Source organism: Diaphorina citri, unplaced genomic scaffold (genome assembly GCF_000475195.1).
Source record: "Diaphorina citri unplaced genomic scaffold, Diaci psyllid genome assembly version 1.1 scaffold64, whole genome shotgun sequence".
Classification (NCBI taxonomy): Eukaryota; Metazoa; Arthropoda; class Insecta; order Hemiptera; family Psyllidae; genus Diaphorina; species Diaphorina citri.
Genome location: NW_007377501.1, coordinates 230286 through 252025, shown reverse-complemented (window position 1 = coordinate 252025; position 21740 = coordinate 230286). Strand labels below are relative to the sequence as shown.

The 21740-nt window shown below is 35.4% G+C and overlaps 5 protein-coding genes across 7 annotated transcripts in view; 3 read left to right on the top strand and 2 right to left on the bottom strand.

The window, feature by feature from the left end:
* The first annotated feature begins 962 nt into the window (after nucleotides 1-962).
* Nucleotides 963-2350, top strand: LOC113471589. The gene is made up of 3 exons (XM_026830839.1): nucleotides 963-1233; nucleotides 1498-1595; nucleotides 2051-2350. Exons 1-3 carry the CDS (start codon nucleotides 1207-1209, stop codon nucleotides 2289-2291), a joined length of 366 nt encoding a protein of 121 aa, XP_026686640.1. The 5' UTR covers nucleotides 963-1206; the 3' UTR covers nucleotides 2292-2350.
* A 144-nt stretch (nucleotides 2351-2494) lies between these two features.
* Nucleotides 2495-9414, bottom strand: LOC103519239. 2 transcript variants are annotated; one of them, XM_008484328.3, is made up of 5 exons: nucleotides 9152-9414; nucleotides 8675-8774; nucleotides 4662-5180; nucleotides 4268-4425; nucleotides 2495-4147 (listed from the first exon to the last, which is right to left on the bottom strand). In XM_008484328.3, exons 2-5 carry the CDS (start codon nucleotides 8699-8701, stop codon nucleotides 2944-2946), a joined length of 1908 nt encoding a protein of 635 aa, XP_008482550.1. In that variant the 5' UTR covers nucleotides 8702-8774; nucleotides 9152-9414; the 3' UTR covers nucleotides 2495-2943. The 2 variants fall into 2 exon arrangements, with proteins under 2 accessions (XP_008482550.1, XP_026686631.1); XM_026830830.1 differs by having other exon boundaries at nucleotides 9176-9414.
* Nucleotides 9415-11536: 2122 nt separating this feature from the next.
* LOC103519351 lies at nucleotides 11537-13216 on the top strand. Its single transcript, XM_008484442.3, has 2 exons — nucleotides 11537-12032; nucleotides 12166-13216. The coding sequence occupies exon 2, from the start codon at nucleotides 12166-12168 to the stop codon at nucleotides 13195-13197; it is 1032 nt and encodes a 343-aa protein (XP_008482664.1). The 5' UTR covers nucleotides 11537-12032; the 3' UTR covers nucleotides 13198-13216.
* A 1581-nt stretch (nucleotides 13217-14797) lies between these two features.
* LOC103519222 lies at nucleotides 14798-16897 on the top strand. The gene is made up of 2 exons (XM_008484307.3): nucleotides 14798-14968; nucleotides 15768-16897. The coding sequence occupies exon 2, from the start codon at nucleotides 15768-15770 to the stop codon at nucleotides 16605-16607; it is 840 nt and encodes a 279-aa protein (XP_008482529.1). The 5' UTR covers nucleotides 14798-14968; the 3' UTR covers nucleotides 16608-16897.
* A 1130-nt stretch (nucleotides 16898-18027) lies between these two features.
* Nucleotides 18028-21740, bottom strand: part of LOC103519232 (transmembrane protein 68) — a 16754-nt gene continuing 13041 nt past the window's right edge. For both annotated transcript variants that reach the window (XM_008484318.3, XM_026830785.1), the window contains exons 6-8: nucleotides 19230-19423; nucleotides 18686-18889; nucleotides 18028-18360 (exon numbers count right to left, since the gene is read on the bottom strand). In XM_008484318.3, coding sequence (XP_008482540.1) covers nucleotides 18235-18360; nucleotides 18686-18889; nucleotides 19230-19423 — 524 coding nt within the window. In that variant the 3' untranslated portion in view covers nucleotides 18028-18234. The remainder of the gene's footprint in view (nucleotides 18361-18685; nucleotides 18890-19229; nucleotides 19424-21740) is intronic.

Genomic DNA, 21740 nt, shown 5'->3' with positions numbered 1-21740 from the left:
ATGAGTTCCCACAACACGTACGTACGTCTTACATTGTGTCTGTCAGACATCATACACAGAGACACAATGACACTGTCTCACTTTCTTCAAGCTCAAGAGGTCATGATCGTCTGGAGGTCCTCCAGATACTGTGAAGAGTACCTACCATAGAAAATCAATTTTACTTTTTTTTGAAGTCAGGATAGTGGAAAAAATAAAAATCAATTAACGAAAACATCGATTAGTCTTGATTGAAAGAAAGGACCTTGGGAACCGATTCGTTTAAAAAAATTGTCACCTGTTACCAATTTTTAGTTTTTTCTGTAGGTGAAAAAAAAAAAAAAATGTTTTTAAAAAAATTTCCCCCCTTTCCCATTTTTTTTTTTTGTGGTGGGGAAAAAAAAAAAAAAAAAAAAAAAAAAAATCTACGATGTAAGATGATTTGACTGAACTTAGGTAAATCCGTAAAAATTGATTGACATGAAACGGGACTAAGTATTCCCCAGCCCACACTAAGGCCAGCCACTCACTATCAGGTAGACCTGACAGGCGAACCTGATCAGGTGTACCTGTCAGGTCTATGAGTCTACCTCATAGTGAATTGATGGCCTAAGATTGGTATTACAAGAAAGCACCTGTGGGACAGAACGTGAGGTACCCACTTCGAAATATAGGTGCCCACTTTTTTGTAATTTCCAGTGAAAGTAAAATCCAGAATTAGAACATTTTATTTGTAAAACTTGGAAAGTACCCTATTCTCTTCACATAGACTTAAAGACTTTCAGTCAATTTACATTGAAGAAGAAGAAGAAGAAGAAGAAAAAGAAGAAAAAGAAGAAGAAGAAGAAGCTATTGTAAAAGTAATTGTATTTCTCCAAGTAGCTATAATTATGTAAAACAAAGCCAAGTACTTTGGCACAATATGCTTCCTACACCAACTTTAGATAAAATCGTGAGGTGCATAAACAAATTTCTAAAAAACTACCTGATCTTAGTTATTGACATCAAACACACTTGACCTCTATTTTGAGATTCTGAGCTCGAAAAAACCAAGATTTCTCTTCAGAAACGCAAACACCGTTCAGTTCAAACGTAAACTTGGTTGACTTTGTGTGCTTTAGGAGTTGGAATTTCTTTTTTCTGTCGTTGAAAAATGAATTTCAGTTGTAACGTTATTGTTAGAAAACTATTCAGGACATTTTGACAAGAATTAAACCAAACGGAGCAATGAGATCGAATAGTTCCTATAGTAATGTAAGTACCTCGTGATTTAGACTTGAGTAACATAGACGTTACTATTTTCAAGTAGGTACCTATTTTCAAGTAATTATACCACGTATTTAGGTTCTGAAATTTAACGACGGGTTATATTTAACGACGATGTAAATTTAGAAAACAACTTATGGAAAAGAATTGCTTGTTGTTGAAATTTAACGAAAATTAAACACAAATAATTTTCTGACTGATACCAAAAGAAAGATAGATACCTATTTCTATTTATTTATTTATTTTTCAAAGGTTTTCCTTTACATCACGGGAGTACTGTGCATCCTACTTATGACACAGGCTGTATCATCTTCAACACAAGATGACACACTATCTCCTCAATCGGATGGGTAAGTTTATTACAAATAGCTAAAAACTGTAACTTTACTGCCAATGAAAAAAAAAAAGAAATTTCCTAAAATTATCGGGTAGACCTGAAAGGTACACCTGATCAGGTCCGCCTTGATGGACTTGATAAAATTTCCAAATCAAATACAATAAAGCATAATTAGATTAATAAATTAGTAGTTGAACCTGACATTAGGTATTTCCCATTCACAAGTCCAACCAAGTTACAAATAACTTCAGAAAGTGGAGAAAAAGAAAGTCTTAAAACCACTATATTTGATGTAAGATCCGGACCCAGCCTACATCTCGTAAAGTGTTTTATCGAACCAATTAGGTAGGCACCTGAAACAAAACAAGATATGGACTATAAAGAGCTTACTTTCGACTGTCCCCCTTCAAGATATTTGCGTTCATACGGAAATTTAGCTAATACTCTTTCCTTAAATATCCTTTCCAGATATCATCCGGACGAGAGTGAAGGCAGAGTATTTTACTCCGCCCTGGGGGATATCCTTATGAGGGTACCCTTTCTTCCTCTTACCTTGAATGTTCCTGACACACTGTCCACTATATCGGGATTCTTCTCCTATTTCACATCAGAAGAATCGGCCGATGAACCAAGGGATGTGATGAAACTTGTCAGGTCCGCTTTGGAATTGACCAATATTGACGAATTGGAAGAAGATTTGTTCTTCTAATCAGCGGTTCAGAACTTATGGTCCGCGAAACAAAAGTGGTCCACGAGACAAACCTACCCGATAAATAAAGTAAAATATACCTACCTCCTTTAACGATATACAGTCCAGTTGTAAATAAATTCCTGTAAAAAGACACTCCCCAAATAAAACTCACCCTCCTTCTAAGTTACCCTCATCAGTCGAAATAGAAATACATAATAACGTAATAATTTGTTTCAATTTCTAGTGTTTTATTAGAACTTAAACCTAATAAATGTTTGTAAATAAACAATTACTGCCATTTACATTTGTAAAAACAATAAAAATTATCTGTCTTCTGTAACTAAGTACTTTAAATTTCTTTGGGTTCTTTGTATCTTTGGATTTAGAATTGACCATTCCCCTGATTTCCTAACTTAAAATTCAAAGTAAATTAAAAATATAAAAGTAAATTTACAACACGAATCTAGTTTGAAAAGGGTAAAATATATCAGCAAATGGTATGCATCTCGAAACTTTTTTGGGCAGTGCACTACAAATTCTTTGATCAGTACCTAGGTAGGTACTTCATTTACTGATTCTGGCCTTTTTAATGCCTAGCTGAACTGTTTTAATTTAAAAACTACTGATATTTTTCTCCTTCTGGGAATTGTCAATTATTAGAAATGCCATTTCAAGGGTAAACAATAGGGAAATAATAATATGGTCGTACATAAGGTTTCTTGTTACTAGAAACATGTAAACGTTTGGATGTCACTCCAACCAATTCACTCAGAACATTACTCCTGCCTTGTTTATCCTGAGTGTCTGTAGTGGGATGATAGAAGTGGTAATAAAAGGAGTTATTGGTTCTCGCATTGACCAATCTAGTTTCGTTTATATTGTTCGAAGGTGCTAAATCGAACCCCAAATTGTTACCATCGAATATGGAGCTAAGCTGATTCTTGCTATCAATGCTGTCTGCAGTGACTTTGGTCAAGTCGTAGATTTTACTGATGGTTTTATTGTTGATTTGTTCATAACTCTCCCTGAGAGCATTATCTGTGTTGTTAACCTTTGGATGGAGGCTGTTGGACAAATCAAATATGTTTGTGTTACTGATGTCTGAAAACGCGTTACTTAGGTCGTAGATTTTGTCGAATTTCTGTAATGGTGTGTCTGGGATTGGTGTTGTTGTCGTCGTTGTTGTGGTGGTTGTAGTTGTAGGTTTAGATTTCTGAGTAGTAGTTTGGGCCTTGCCACAATTTTCCGAGTTAAGAGCGTTTTTATTAACCTCTTCAATGTGGCCCTTATTTAAACTGGTTGTTCCATTGGTGTTCCCGTTTATATCTTTCTTTTTGTCAAACTTATCACTGTCTGACTTTGTTTTAGTTGGACAAGGTGAAGGAGCAACTTCTTGGTATCTCACTAACTTATCAGCTTGTTTTTCATAAGGTTTTACATTGTCATTGCTGACATGTGGGATTTTATTAGATGCAAACGCTACTGTCTCTTCCACTATATTTGGAACAACTATTACTGCCTCCTTCAATGGCTTTTTCGGTAGTTCTGTCGAAGTGACTGGTTTTTCCTCTGGTTTGGTTCGCCAAGAGTATTGTATGAAATCGTTTGAAGTGTTCATACTTCCCATTGAAGTTTTCTGCGTTACCTCTGCGTCACCTTTACTTTTGACGTTTTCTCTAATATGCTCTCCAAAAGATGAAGATTCTAGAAAGTGTAAATCATGATCTACATTTTTGTCTGATCCATCATCAAAAGGGATGTACGTAGGTATGATTATGTTACCATATTTGAACCTGTCATCTTGATTTACCACTGGAATACTCGGTGGTATATTTGCTACTGGAATACTGTTTGTCTTCAGATTATTATGCAGTCTGAAACCAAAGTATGAAACAGACGTGTTAAAAAAAGTATACTAATTGGTACCTATACACTTAGTGTTGAGCGTGACACGGCCGCTGAATAAAAACTTCGAGCAATAACACTAAACTCACCTATTGGTTGAAGCCAAAATCTCATCATAAATTCTGAAGTGCATATCTCTAGCGGCTTGAACTTCTGGTGTAAACTGAGTGATTTGGGGCAGATCGTTTACGGTCGGGAAATGATTTCCTTGGACGTGAAAACCTTCTCCATTATCCCAGTAGTTCACCTGAAAGTCAATAAACAAAACTTGATTGTATGGATGGCCACATTTCTTTTGAAGGTAGAAGTTTTATCAAAGAACGGTCACGCACCTCCTTTAGGTATTACATTAAAACTGGAATATTTTAATAGTGTTAGAGAGAATGTTTTATCAGAAATGTCTTTGTTTGGAGTCCATTGCGCTACTTAATGATGGACAAGGATATATCCTCTAATATCTTCAAGAACAAGTACGATATTTACCTCTATCTTCTTCCCGTTTGTGTCGAAATAGCTGTACGATCCTCTGACCGTCCCATCATTGTCCCGCTCTTCAAATCTGGCCTGGTACGGGCTGTTAAACCCAAACGAAACCCTGCCATTAGAATCTTGTGAATGGAACTGAGACACTTTCCCCTGAAGATCAAATCCATCTGCAGATCGGCGTTCGGGCACTTTGAGTTTCTTTTCCACCTTGGGCTTTTCCGCCCTCAGCTTGGTTCGATTGTTGAGTTTGTTGCTTTCGAAATATTTGACGGCATTCTCCGTATTCAGGTCGTAGTTGTAGAAGGGTTTGGTTTTCGGGAACAGGGTGTATTTTCGGCGCACGTTACGCGTGTTTCTGGGCGTAAATGTGTTGTCGCTTTGTCGATCTGTGTTGTCGTTTTGTCGATATGTGTTGTCGTTTTGTCGAAATGGGTTTTCATTTTGTCTTCTCGATTCTGCTGAGACTTGATCTCTCAACGATCTCGCGCTCTCAGCGATGCAAGTGAATCCAAGCATCTGAAATGGAAGAAAATAGCATATTAATCAACTATCGCAATAGGCACACCTTCTTATCGTATTACGTTCTTTTTTTCTCAAGATATCAATCGAAATTATTCAGTTTTATTATTGAAAACGCTTACAAGAGGGTTGAAAATAGAAAGGAAAGAGTGATATAATAATTACAAGATATTATGGCCCTAGTTTAAAAATTATTGTTCTCGATAACTTAAAACGGATGATACGTTTTCATATCATCCTTATGAAGTCTGATATCAAAATCTCAAACAAAACTAAACATAATTTCGTTCATTATGTATTATCCATTATCCAACTTGCTGTATCATTGTAAAAATAGACGCTCCTTTATAGTGATCAGTGGTCATGCCGTAATTAGAATTCTAAAATTGCAACCGAAATTGCAATTTCTTTTGTCGGAATCATAATGAAAACCAATTGGAAAAAATAATGGAAGTTTTGAATAAAGAAATGAATAGAGGAATTGATCTGTGGGTATTTCAAAGAAGTCGGATTTAATCTTGTGTGTATTTCTCGGAGGAATTCCATACAAATTGAACTTGACTAACGCGGAATGATTACAATGCATCAGGAACTAGAGTAACTTTTCATTAATCCAAGTCCTAAATTGAATCCGCTAGCCTCAGAGGTGGAGCGGATAGTGCTGTCGACTGTCGGCCTGAAGGTTGAGGCTTCGATTCCGTCATTATAAGGATGCTAAAAACCAATACATTCCGGATTTCGTATGAGGAGGTACTTCCGGATTTCGTATGCTAGGATAAGGAAAGCAAAAAATACTGTCTTTTTATCCATGGAGGAAATTAAAGTGAAATTTTTAGCCCGTCTCTGTGACTGAGTGGTTAAGAACACTAACTCTCGACTTGAAAGTGGTTCGAACTCTCGGCGCGCGGCAGAATTTTTATTCACAAAGTTTTAACGAGATAAGCGTACCTAAAAATGACGACAGGTTTATTTGGTTTCACACCAATACAAATTTATTCCCATTTTTATTTGTTGTCACGATGACAAATTTACTGTCAAAAAATTACTAATTATATGAGTTGGATGCTTCTCAATCTGGTTTTCTATTTTCCTAATAGTTTTTCCTCACTTGGTTTTCTTCGTACCACAACCTAACCTTGGACATTGAATTCGAACATGCATGAACTGAGCTAGGGTCGATGACAGAGATATGGTCGATTGTTTGTTCTTTTATATGACCACAGGCTCTTCCCAACATTTCGTACGAAGATGAATATTTACACTATTTATAGACAGAAGAATAGGAATAGACACAATATACATATAGGAACGTTACATTTACACTGTTTAGATAAACATAATAAACGCTGAATAAATCCATATGAATGAACTCTGAGCTTACAATGATTCTTATTGATGGATAGACTGGGACAATTGATTGTATTCTATGGAAAAATAAACATGTAATAGAATACCTGTATACTCGTAAAACATGAAGAATGTACAATATATTATTTAAGTACATTAGAGGTGCAAAATAAAGGATGATTTTACATATGGCTCTAATGGAAGTCTATAAGGCGCGCGGTCTTTTTCGCGCCTGATGTATGAGCATAAAATTGATCTAATAAACCCACCCATCTCTCTGACTTTCGCCCTTAATATTATGCAGATTCACCATTGTAAGTTTTACGAACTTTTGCCCTTTAACCTGGTACGTAGGATCTACAAATAGGTAATCTGTACATCCAACCACATAGTTATGTAATGTGTGAACTAACAAGAAAGATTACAGTGAGAATTCGAGAGATGACAGAATCAAAGAATCTGTGGAAATAAGGCCATTAGGAAATAAAATGCAGGGAAATTGATGGTAATTATGCAGAAGTCACGTCCGTGGAAAAGGAAAGCTCCTTTTTGTATTTAACCTAACCCTATAATGACACTAATCACCACTCTAATTGTGAAAACTCCTTGCATTTAACCTAACCCTATAATAACACTGGTCACTGCTCGTTTGTGCCAGTTCCTTTGGTAGCAATATTCCACGGACGTGACTTCTGCACAAGTACCAAATTGATTGAGATGATTTGGGCATCTAGAGTGAAGACTTTGTGTGTATTTTGCTTTCGGGAAACTTTCGGAGATGGAACCCATTCCGATGGCACGCCATGGTTTAGTAGTATACGGGCCATTGCAGTTTCCAAAAGGGAATCGGTTCAGTTTCCGAAAGTTTTTCAAAAGGAAAGGAAAATACACTTTTTCTACAATTTAAACTTTTCCTTCAAAAATCTTAGGTCAATAAACACACTAAGCGAAAGACATCGATTTGACGTCCTATTGACGTCTCTAACATTCTTCCAAACAGTACCTACACACACCCATCATACAAATATCTACCTATCTAAGCCCCGCCAGTAGACATAACAAGTTCATTTGGCAAGACTCGAAGTGGAGTTTTATGAATCAAAGTTAATTTTGATGATTTTCAATTGAAACTAAATTATCTACCCAGTTCGGCTTTACCTATTTGGCTAAAGTGATTTCATACGGGAAAAATATTGCTTTACAGAGACCAAACTAGTAATTTCAATCTGCCATGATTTTATTTCGGTAATGTTTTTACAAGGAGGATTAGTTATTTCAATTGAAATCACATAGTATGTACTTCGACTTTATTTGGACAATGCTTTAATAAAAAAAGTAAAAATTAGTGCTTAACAGAGCCCGAAAATGGATTTTATAATACATATTAGTTACCTATTGGATTGGCTACTGCAGGTACTAATAGGTACCTAGATACGATATGAAAAGTTTGAACTACCTAGAGTCCAGAGAGATGAAAAGTTTGAACTATACCTATTAGAGTCCAGAGAGATGAAAAGTTTGAACTATACCTATTAGAGTCCAGAGAGATGAAAAGTTTGAACTGCCTAGAGTCCAGAGAGATGAAAAGTTTAAACTACCTAGAGTCCAGAGAGATGAAAAGTTTGAACTACCTAAGAAAGAACTACAGTAAAAAGAGCACCTACTACTTCACAAAAGAGCCCAAGACATAAGGATTCCCACTAGGGTCATATTTGGTTTTAAACATACTTGAGCTTTTTACTTTCTATAATTTTTACAATTAAATTATAATAAAACACAATCACCGAAATTCAACAGCGCATAAGTAGGTATGAAAGTTTTACAAAATATCAAGACGGGAAACCCAATCAAAATAGAAATAACAGAAAGTAAAAAAAATGATCCATGAAGATTACGTAAAGTAAGAAAGTTTTACACAATGTCAAAATAGGAAAGGAAAATCGGTAGATACTCGAATACGAAAGATTTACACTAGATCAAGATTAAAATCAATAATCAAAATTAAACTTTTACAGGAAAAAAAAAAAGATCTGTTAAAGGTCAAGAAGTACGTATAAAATCAACTTTAAGAAAACCTTCCAAAAAAGGAAAAACAGAAAAAAAGACAAAGCAAAAAAAAGCAAGTTCAAAATATTTTCACTTACCAATATCACGACGGAAAATTGAAGCATGGTCCTGTCTAGAGCTGGACTCAAGGAAGAATAGTGAAGAGTTCATGTGCCTAGTTTTGAGATTCATTGCTCACTATTTGAAAGAAAATTATAATAAGAAAATATCTTTAGGGGCATCACACTAGCCATTGTAGTCGTTTCTAAAAAAAAAAAAATCTCAATCGTATAAAGCGCATCCATCAAATAGTAATAGTACAGGGTGGTTCGGAAAATTAGTTATTAGTCCTTAAGGATAAAGAAAGTCTAAATAAAGCACTACTTACTACTTCTAAGGTCCTTCAGGATATTATTTGCATTAACACCTATCAAAAGCTAAGTACTTAAGAAAGTGGGAGTCAGCCAAGCCCAAAATCGAGGCTCATGGAAGAGGTTGATCAAAAATGTACCCAACTTGAGTGGGAAAAGACTAGTAAAAGAAGAAGACGAATAGATAAGTAGGTAGGTACTTACTTCTCTCTCTGGTAAAAGTATTACCGTTTAAAAAGAGTGATTTTTATAATTGAATATGCCAATAAGTGCCATTTCATCTTTGAATATACTATCTTCAAGGAGCTGAGGACGTCCCGAAATGGTAGCTAGCAGATGTCCAGACGGTCATCCACACTCGATGTTGATTAACTTCAGTGTTTTACATGGAACTTTTAGTGTCTGAAACATCACAAAGCTAGAATATTTAATTTTCCAAAGTGAAATAGGTATGATTATTTTGATTATTATAATAAGAGATAAGACCAAAATTACACTTGGTAAAACTTTAAACTATTAAAAAATAAGAAACTCTTGACTTTAAGTTTTACAGATTTCATATATTTTATCTATCATCTTGAGAATGGGGTAGCACCCGAAATACGCGTATCGATAATATACCTATATGAAATCTGTAAAACTTAAATTCAAGAGTTTTTTTATTTTTTAATAGATTATTTTGAAGTGAAATGATAGGAAATAAAGATCGAAAAATTAGTTAAAATGTATATTATGGTAGCACACTATCAATTTTTTTAGAGTATTGTCAATATATTAACAAGACTATTGATGATGTGAGGGCGGAATAAGATTCACACTGTATACCAATAAAGTATAGGTTGTTATAATTAATTTTGTATGGACCTTAAGAATGAGAAGCTGGGAGAAATAAAGAAACCAAGTACAATTGGAGGCGTAAAGAAGGGTGATTGAATAATCCTTACAATTGATATCCAAACAAATGATGAGACCCAGCTCAGTAACAAGGTATCCAAACCGTGACCTAGGAAATGTAACCCGTGAGATCAGATACCTGTCTAGCTAATGGCCGGAGCTACAATCAGAGCTTAAACTAAACAACAATCAGAGCTTAACACGGTAAATATATTATAGGTAAAGTTTACAAAGGTAAAACACCCTAGCCTATAATTCTTAACGAAAGTCTAATATCACAGGTCATAATATATTGCATACAAAAAAATATAATCAGTACGTCTCAATACCAATGTAGATATAAATGGTGCACATAAGAAATCATAAATCACGCCTGTACAAGGAATTGATTAATTGATTAAAATAGTTATAAATACTGTAAGAGATACCAAATGGTTGCCAAGTAGAATATGGAGTTCTTAATTACTTAAGTACAGGATAGTTGGAAACATGTTGTTGTTTCTACAATAATAAAGTCACTTTGGCCCGGGACAATCGTTTCATGTTGAAATTAATGTTAACTTCTGAGCATGCTCAAATACTGATCTGGCACACGTACAGAGACTGAACATGACCCAGAATTAATTTGCCCATAAGACTATAGACCCGGGGATTAGTAAACTTTTGTTGACATATTGCAATCTATGTAAAAAGCTTTCCATTTTTCATTCAACATCAGTTTAAAAAATAGATTTCCAATTTTATAAAATACTGCGAAAATTGACCTTTCTTAAATTTAACGAAAAGTCACAAAATGGTACAGTTTTCCTTATTCATAGACGGATTTAGACTTAATGTGCAAATGACTAACCCATTACATCAAAATGAACTTAGTACACCTGTTTAGGTGATTGGCCTTTCCAAATCATCACCAAATATTTTTAAAAATCAAGAAAAATAAAAGTGAGCCCACATAAAACAAAATTACGCTAATAATATTAGGATAAACATAAAATAAATAATAATAAAAAGACCCTACAAAATTAGTTAAAAACAAAACAAAAGATATGCATTTGATTGGAATTATAAGTAAACAAAAAGGACAAAAAAATGAGGAATGGTTGCATAAAAGAGAATTCGAGGAAAATGAAATAAAAATAAGAAGAAGATAAAAATTATGGCTATAAGAACTTTGTAATTGCACCATCATTATTTTCCCATTTGCAATAAACGGAGTTCAAAGGGAGTTCTCATATTAAGAATACTTTTGATCGCATCGGAATTTCGAAATATACATCCAATGGAACCAAAACTTTACAGCTCGTATACATTCCCTGGTAAACAAGTTGAGAACCTCTGCTCTACGTTATAATTCAATCAGATATAAATACTAGGTCGTAATGTAACACAGGAAAGGCAAGAAAAGAGAGATTTTCGGTATTTGAAATAGAAAAAATACTATGGGTATGACTTGAAAAAAGCTCAGCAGTATAAGTGTACACTGCTCGCTTTTTTGAGAGAAAGAGATAGAGAATTGTAAGATTGTTACTAGCTTCACTACACTTGGAAACCTTATTATCAAAAAGATATGAAAATATATCTTCTCTCTAAAACAAATTGGGAACAACCTCGTTGGATAAATTCTCCACCAAATTTTGGCCATTTAACTGCAGATTTACTCATAACAATTCTATAGGTTAGAAAGTAGAATTGTAATCCAAGTCTTTTTCGTTTCTTGTGTTTTTACTTTTTCATTTACGTTGTAGAGATTACCTTGGTTCTTATCGCTGATTGAATAAAAGTAATGCACACAATGGGAGGCAAGAATAAGAAGAAGATGGACATCGATTGATTTGATGTCTCATCTTACATCAGTGATCAGTTTACAAGTTTTGCTTATCGGTGAAATTATCAGTTGCTGCTACTTGAGATGTGTAACCGTTTGTTAAAATTATCGTTTTCAATAAATACCTACCTCCTGCTTTATTTTCATCATAATAAGAATCTCTGTTGATTTAATATACAAATTCATAATGAAATAATACAATTATTCGACATTTTAGATCGAGGCGGAAACGTTCTATTGAAAAGTTTTGCAAATGTAACACGTCTAGACAAAATTGATTTTGTCTATATGCTTTGATTTCAGTGAGCTCGTGTTAAGAATTTGTTAAATGTGTGATTTCTTACCAAATATAACTCAAACGTCAAGGTGAGTTTTTTTTTTCTCTTTCTTGGAATTTTATTTTACTTTGTGGTAAATGCTTTAATAGACTTGAATGTAATTGAAGTATCTGACTAAGACCTCCATCACAATAATAAATACTTTCTCATCTCTTTTTCAGATGGTCAACATGATGTCTGCAGTGGTATTGTCAAGTCTCTATCTACTTCTACTCCTCTCACCCAGTTCTTCACAAGATGACAAACATGCCATTAAGATAGGCGCTCCTTATTACCACTATGAATTCAAGAACATATCTAACCTAAACATTCCTCAAAACATCTCTAAACTAAGCATTCCTCAAAATATCCCTAACCTAAGCATTCCTCATAAATTTTTTGACCTAAATATTCCTCGTAAATTTTACGACCTAAATATTCCTCAGTACATATCTAACCTAAGTAGTCCTCTTGAAATCTTTAAACTGGTCATTCCTCAGAAAATCTCTCAGCAAGACGGTGGCATCTCTAAACTAAACTTTGAAATTTCTGAGATATCTAGGCTAATATCCAAGTTGAACTTTTCTCAAGACATGTCAACGCTAAACATTCCTGATAACCTATCTAAGTTGAATCCTGTATATTTTTCGAAGATACAAAAGCTAATCTCTAAATTAAACATTCGAAACATTTCCAAGGTAAACCTTCCTCGAAATATTTCCGAATTTCTGGAAAACATTTCAAATGTAAACCTTCAAGATATCTCTAAGATAAGTGTGGGAGACATCCCCAAGTCTACCTCAACGCTCAATGTTCTAGTAGACAGCATGTTGAATTTAGGCCTTAGACACATTGATTCTAACATGAGCATTGCCGATGTCAATGAAGATATGAAAAGGAAAGGCTGGTTTACGAGGATCACAGTCGAAGTAACAACACATGGAGGCTACATAACAGATCTTAAGAGTTTGAGACGGAAAGCAGATACGACTCTTATCAATGATGGTGACATACTCCGCATGCAAGCTATCCTCGGCTTTGAAAATCTAGCAGTCATCTTCCCCCATTACACTCTCAGCACAGCACGACAGCATATCAAAAAAAGCGGTGCTATGAAAGCTGTTGTTAAGGACAACCAGTTCCTACTAGATTTCGGCTTGAAGAAAAACGAGAAAGAATGCAAGTTATTATTCAACTCATTCAAATTTTATTAATAGTCGATTGTACATGGAATTTCACGTAGAATAATAATATACCTACAATAAAAAATTGGGGTTCTCATTTGAAATTCCAAAGGTGGTTCTAAGTTCGCGGTTTTCGCGAACTTGTTCGCGAATTTCAATATTGCCAGAAAGTTCTTTGCAAAAATCAAAGAGATACCAGTTTTCGCGGTTTTCGCGAACTTGTTCGCGAATTTCAATATTGCCAGAAAGTTCTTTGCAAAAATCAAAGAGATACCAGTTTTTTTTTTTTATTTTTCGAAAACTCCAACAGATTCGGAGCAATTTGAGTGGGTCATATACTATACAGGGTGCGAGAAAAGTCTGGGAACACCTATAGATTTTTCTCCGGAACGAAGTTTGATAACGAATCACAGTTTTCATCATTGTTTATCAGTGTGATAAATCAATTTATTTTCAGGGTTGACATGTTTGCCTCTATGGGGAACCAGGGGCGGAAATCAGTTTTGCAATACATTGTCGAAAGACAATCAAACGCCTAGTCAAAAATCACAAGTGGTTCAAAAGTTACGAGTTTCCATAAAAAGTCCAGGGACAATGCTGATTTTCTCCGGAACGAATCAGTTGTTCCCGTAGAAATCACCATTGTCCCTGGACTTTTTATGGAAGCCCGTAACTTTTGAACCACTTGTGATTTTTGACTAGACGTTTGATTGTCTTTCAACAATGTATTACAAAGCTGATGGTCGCCCCTGATTCCCCATAGAGGCAAACATGTTGTCACCCCTGAAATTTAATTGCTTTATCACACTGATAAACAATGATGAAAACCGTGATTCGCTATCAAACTTCGTCCCGGAGAAAAGTCTATAGGTGTAATCTATTAGTATGCAAGAGTATACATATAGTATGCAAGAACTTGGTTATTAGTATGCAAGAGTATACATATAGTATGCAAGAACTTGGTTATTAGTATGCAAGAGTATACATATAGTATGAAAGAACTTGGTTATTAGTATCCAAGAGTATACATATAGTATGCAAGAACTTGGTTATTAGTATCCAAGAGTATACATATAGTATGCAAGAACTTGGTTATTAGTATCCAAGAGGATGCATACATTATGCAAGAACTTGGTTATTAGTATCCAAGAGGATGCATACATTATGCAAGAACTTGGTTAGTAGCATGCAAGAGTATACATACAGTATGCAAAAACTTGGTTATTAGTATGCAAAAGGATGCATACATTATGCAAGAACTTGGTTATTAGTATGCAAAAGGATACATACATTATGCAAGAACCTGGTTCATGATATGCACAAAATATGTAGCCGTTTGTATAATATTATCCAAGCAAATGCACAATATCATGCAAGTACTTTCATTTCTTGTGACAGATAGGATTTGGTATTTTATACATGTGCTTTCAAAAATTACCACCATACTTACATATTTTCTTATCAGAAAACTATGCAAGTCGTCTTGCATAACAATTATGCAAGAGGTGTCTTGTTTAATTTACCAAGGACTCTCTGGTCCGTCAATATGTTTCCACTTGCATGCTGCAAGCCCATTATTTTTCTCAGTGTATGTTCACAAGTAGAGCAGCTAGGATGAATATCCAAATTTAATATTTATCATTTTAACGGGAGACTGAAAAGTTATAATATCCGAGTAAACAGCTATTTGTAGTTTCTCAAACGTGAAAAGTATAGAACTGATGGAAGAATTTACATTTCACTGAACTCATCTCAAGCTGTTGTTACAAGAATCACAATAATCACTCTTTCAAATCTTGCGGTAAGTGTTTTCCTGAATTATAATAAAATTATGATATACCTAAGTAAACAAATAAAATTTCGCCAGCTAACCGGTTAATGGTTATTCGAAGTTTAACCGATGATCCCAAATGTTTGTCATATTTTGCTATATTTTTTGTCACAAAAGTTTTAAGCTGAACAACACTCCAACAATACTTTTGCAGCTGTTATCAGTACCTACCAGCAGTTCAACACGGAAAGGTAGTTTTAGGAGATTTATTTATTACTTTCCTTATCCTATAGGAAGGAAAGTATTGTAATCGGGTCAAATTTTTGATAGTCAGTTTTTAGTGCCAAAACGCGTTTTGAGGTGCAAGGTTTCAGCTATTGGTCCGTGTGTGTGTCTGTCTGTAAACAAAATATCTCGAGAACGGTAAGAGCTAGAGACACTTTTGATTAAGATCGGTGCAGCGGTTGGCGGCATTTCGACCGCTTTTTGGCGATTTTTAGCTCTACTGACTAAACGGCTAGAGATATTGCAAAAGTTATAAGAGAAGCCACCAAAATCATATCTAAGATACCTAGCTAAGCATAATTTATTAGGATAAGGAAAGTCGTGTGATGTCCACACCAGATATAAAAATCATATCTAAGATACCTAGCTAAGCATAATTTATTAGGATAAGGAAAGTCGTGTGATGTCCACACCAGATATATTTTTTTTTTTTCATTATTATTTAAGTAAAGTCAGAACGTTTTAAGAACCACACCATACTATCATGGGTAGGTATAATTTATTTTTAGTTATTACATTGTTTGTTTCCTTCACTCTATTTCAGATGGTCAAAAACGAGATGATGTCTTCAGTAGTATTGTCAAACCTTTATCTTCTTCTAATACTCCTCTCACCCAGTTCTTCACAAGACCACAATATTATCATCTCTAATCTAAACTCTCTCAAAGACCTAAACTTACTTCAAGACATCTCTAAGCTAAACTTTTCTCAAGATCTTTTGACTCTATTAAGCGTTGAAGACATCATTGAGCTAAGTTTTCTTCAAGATTATTCGCAGTCTACCTCAAATCTCAACATTTTAATAGATATTATCTTGAAGGTGGGCCTTCCACGCATTGCCTCCGATATGCCTGTCCCAGACCTTAACGAAGAGATGATAAAAAAAGTGTGGTTTACGAAGATCAAAGTCAAAGTGACCACAGAAGGTGGCCATGTAACAGATCTCAGGAGTTTGAGGCGACAAGGAGACACTACCCTGACTAAAGACGGTGACATACTCCGCCTGCAAACTATCCTCGGTTTTGAAAACTTAGCAGTCATCTTCCCCCATTACACAGTCAAAGCATTACATATTAAAATAAGGGGCGCTATGAAAGCTGTTGTCAAGGACAACCAGTTCCTACTAGATTTCGGCTTGAAAAAGAACGAGAAGGAATGCAAGTTATTATTTAACTCATTCAAATTGTTAAAGTTCAAACGCATTGAGGTTACAATGTCAGGTGGTCGGTGGCATGGTTTGGATTGGGCTTGGAGTCGCATTGTCAAACTGATTATCAATAAATTCGAAAACAATATCAAAATCCAGCTTGAGGAGAAATTGTCTGCCACTATATCCAAACTATTGGCTGACAATGAAAAGAAGTTCTGTAAATTAATAGGGTAGATAACTTAGTTCACTTTCGTCATAATGTATGTTTGCTTAAGGTGCAACATTGTATTCAGGACACTGAAGGTAACATTGTTAGGAATCAGTACTCATAGACAGCCGCTTGATCGGTACCTACACGTAGGAGACCTGCCTAATAGGCTGTTGTGGTAGTTGATTCTGATTGATCTAGATGTAAGTTGTTTTCTTGTTTCTGATTGGCTATAATCTGTTAGTACGAAAATTTGTAAAATAAATGGAGAAGAAAATGTGCTTTTCCGATTGTTCTTTTTAGTTTTCCCAAAGAATCATGAGAGTTTTCCATTTCACAAGTAGTTCAAGTAGATTATTCACAGTGAAATGGCGAATTACAGGTAGAAGAAAAAGAAAAATTCCGTTGGTCCTCATTTTTCCTGCTCTCTGACTTTGAAACATCACCCAAGTAAGCGCAACTGATCTATTATTCATTTGTATACCTACTCCTCGAGGCCACCTCACGAAATAAAATCGTTTCGTGTAATATGAACGGGCTGTCAGGCTGTCAAAGTTTTGTTTGTTTAGGTTTTACTTTTGACCCGAATAGAGTAAGTACCGTGGGTTATATTGAGCATAGGAACTTGGGAATTACAAATTAGAAAAAAAAAAATATTACCTACAATCATTGTTATTAATTTGGAAAAAAAAGAAAAAAAAATCGAAAATAAGTAATTGAGTGTATTCTTACCCCGAAATTCAACTTTGGCGATTTTTTCCCCTTTGGATTTAGCGATTGTGAATTGTTTCAACTTCAAAACGAGTGACATGTCGGAACACGATGTCGATACAAGCGCCAGTGACGCAGTCAGACCGTCTACTGGAGTAACATTTGGCTGCTTGTTGCTCGAAACCTTACCACCCACCACCATCACCACCCCGCCGCGCGTTCAGCAATACAGGATGGGTGTGCTATACTCTAGGCTAGGCGTTATACGGAGGTCGAAGGAGGATGTGTCATGTCATGATTCTGTATAAGACGGAAAAAAGCACTGGGAATTCTGATTTTTTCCCCCCAATGGCTTTCAATTTTAGATAAAAGGGTGAAAATTTGGCTAATGAGAAGGTAACTTACTATACGTATTACTTCAATTTGAGAGATTTTTACAGTTCATTAGAAATGCACCGAAAATTTTCAGTCATTCACAAAAAAATAAAAAATAGAAATAATAATAATAATAATAATTAGGGGTTGAGTCAGCTCCCATGGCGCAGTGGTCACTGCACTCGCCTTGCACGCAGGAGACCCGGGTTCGATTCCCGACGGGGTCAAGAAATTTGTATCATGCAAATGATTGATTCCGGACATTTGATGTGACGTCATCGCCTACGGGAGCGTATGCCGTGACGTCAAAGTTCACGATTTACCGGTATTTTTTTAATCGATTTATCACGGGATCTAGAAGTCGTAGAAGAAAAAGAAAAATTCCGTTGGTCCTCATTTTTTCTGATCTATGACTTTGAAACATACCCAAGTAAGCGCAACTGATCTATTGTAGATTGAAAATGGATGAAAAAATATCATTGAATAAAAATATGTTACCACCACGATGATATTTTACAATAATTTACAAAAGTTTTAAATTAATGGTTGTAAAAGCGATGAATTTTCCTAGTAGGACTTCCAGGGATACGCATAGTGACGTCTGTTTTGGGGCAATCTCTCCAATAATCCTCGCAAAATACTACCTGGGGTCTTCTGGTGAGTTTTGATCAAGTCTTCAACCGCGTAAGCTACCTGGAAAAAACAAGCAGAAGTCAAGTGTTGTTGTAGTTAAATGGCCGGGTGTCGAGAAATGTACGGTCCGGCCGCTATTTAACAATAAAATATCGGAAAGGCTCAAAAAGAGTTCATTTTTCTCAGAACTCGGCCAAGGTCGCACAAAACCAACACAGATATTCGATAAATTACGAGTATGTAGATCAAAAATGTGCCTGGGTCCTGTTTCCAGAAGGTACGGTTCGGCCGCCATTTAAATGTAAAATATCGAAAAGTTCAGTTATATCAGTTAAAATTGGGGTATGTCACTTAAAGAATAATAATTATTTTTTGGTCTCATTACTTTTTTAGCCAGTTCTTCTGGAGTCAGGTTTGGATCATAAGGGATTGGTTCTCCCACGTAAGTGACCAACTTGACAGGAAATCCCCCATAGATTGGCACCAAAGGTAACCGCGTATAAATGTACAGTTTATTCCAGAATGATTTGAGCCAGCCCACAGTGCGAAATGACTCACGAATGTTCCGTGTAAAGATGGGAATGATTGGCTGAAATTAAAAAAAAAAAGTTGTAAAAGTAAATGTGGTTTAATTTAAACTGTAGATTCAAAGAAAGGGCCATTGCGCGAACAACCTACTTCCCAAACATCACATAAGGGTTAAAGAGCCTTGAGGAAAAAAAGCTTCTTCGGGGCCCTGTATAACCGATTGGGCCTAAAATTCAATGAGCCAAAAAGGCCCTTAAGGGCCTCTGAATTATTTTTCCTAACCATATTAAACCTAAGCTAACCTGATGATAAAATAGAACTTATTTTATGTAGAGTACAGCTTCCCCTATGAAGAGCTAGTACTGTGGAATACCTAGTTGGAATACATGGAGGAGACTTACTACTTTGGCTTCAATGGCAACTTTAGCAAATCCCATTCGTCTCCTCCACATTAGCTTGTAGTAGCTGTCCCCTAGTTGTGCTTCATAGAGACCGCCTGGCGAAATGGCCATTATGTTGTTATCTTGCAGAATGTCAGAGCATTGCTTCACGGTTCCTGGTATAACTCTGAGTCCTTCACCAAGAATTCTCAGCCCTGAAAATATTATGTTCGAATCTAATACAGTCGAACCTGTTAAAGTGGGGCCCGTCTAAATCTAGATAAAAGGAGAAAATTCGGGGCCCCTTGATTTATAATTGTAATTGGGAAACCTGGATAAATGGGGAAAAAATTTCAGTAAATTTGATTCTCAATTATACATACTGTACTGTACTTTATTTAGACTGCCCAAGTGCCCACATAGGACTAAAGAGTCCCTGTTCACCAACAGTTCCAGTAAAGTTAGTACTTTAGACTCTCAAAGGAACTTTACTGTGGGGATAAAAGGCCTTTTCGGTCTCATCCTAGTATACCTAAATGAGTTTAAATGAGGCATACATATTCTATTCTATGTTCTACTTTAATAAGGGGCAAAAGTTTTAAAGAATATTATTATACGTTTTATTTATTAACATTTATTAAAGTGTGCTAACATAAACATAAAATGTTATATATGTTACGGTAAATGTAGAAAATCTGGTCATTGTGAAAAATTACCGGTTATTTTTCACAATTACCACTGTCATTGGTAAATGTAAGAAATAATTCTATAAAACTCATTATTTCTCACATTTACCGGTTATTTTTCACAATTACCAGAGGGCCTTGGTAAATGTAGGAAATGAAGGAAATCCAATGAGGAACGATTGATACGCATGCGCAGTATCTTTGTTTATCTCGTGGTACCTACTAGTTTCAACAATCATCAGGTGTTTTGAATCTTCAGGTTTAATGAAAGTGTGTTTTTTTTTTTTTACTTACTGAAGTGAATAAATTTTATTCCCTTGATTTTTTCGTTGATTTCGAATAGTAGAACTCTTCAGTGGGCCATCGCAATGGAGGAGCGTTTTAAGCGTTTTGGTTATTTACCTAGTTCTCATTAATTTCACCTCTCATTAGCCACACTGATTGGAACTTTTGGTAATTTGAACTAGTCAACTAAAATACTAAATAGTCTAAATACAAAAGCTAGACTTAAGAACTATAGGTAGTACCTATATTTAAGGGTATTTGAGTAAAATTTTGAGTGTATGGCCGCCATACACGCCCTACATGGACGCTACGCCACTGGTAGGTACCTACAGTTCCTCTTCAGCTTAACATAATACACAACAAGCTCACTCTGGGGTTTAGGTGTTGGGGCAATCTGCTCCAAGGGATGGGTTGAATTTATACGAATAGGTATTAGGTAACTTTCTAAATTGGTACAACTTCATATACACAAAGAACGGAGCAGTTGCAAATGGGTAAAAATTATAAATAAATGGTCGATTCCTATGTAAAAAGTTGGGAAAAAAGATTGATTGTAAACATGACGTCATCATTTCATCATCAGCACTCTGAAATTAGTAGAACTGTCAGCAAAAAAACAAATTACTGACCAGTTGTAAGACGGTCTGGATTAAAGTGTTACAAATTGCGTTCATGTAGTTGTAGAGTACCAGTGTGTAGGAAGGTAGCCGAAATGTGCTGATTTCAGGCAAATCTGGGTGACTTAATGAGAAAAATATGGGTACAATAAACAAATCGTTTCATTTGACATAATTTTATAACACAGACTGATTTCAGACAGTTGAGAGAAATAGGGTTAGGGTTGGGGCCTGTGTCGTAGCATGTCCAAATCAATGAATCAGTGAGTACATGAGTAGATCATCACAACCAAATGGAATGAAGTAAGTTCTTAAAAAAGGTCGTGGGTTCGATTCCAACCCGAGGCGAATTTTATTCTAAACAGGTGAGGTTCGTTCTAGGAACGGCTGGCTTTCTCCTATTCTGTCCACTTTTCTTCGATTTCCCTCTTAAGGAGAAGAAAAAAATCCTTTCTCTTAATGTTTGTGCTTTGGAGAAAAAGCATGGGAAAATTGAAAATGTAGGTACTCATGAGGTAATATTAATAATAAAAAAAACAACAATAATTAAAATATAAAACAAAGTTTCATTCTTCCCAAAATGTTTCGACATTTATCTATTTTCATTCTGTTTTTACACGGAATTAGTTCCTTTCTTCCTCAATGGCCCAATAGAGGCATACAATAGGCCAAGATACTTCACATCACGGGAAACAATGGTCAAACAATTAACAATTGTGTACAACACACAAAACAAACAACATATTCTTCAGTTTGATCTTCGGGTTAATAGATTTACTGCCCATGTAATGTGACATAAATGATTATTCTAATTGTGAACCTACCTTTTTTATTGACGTTATAGAGAGAGCAGGTGAGAGTCTTACAGGGTGGGACACAAAGTGTTGTACATAATTACAGATTTGTTGTACAAAAACAACAAATACGTATAAATAAATATGAGC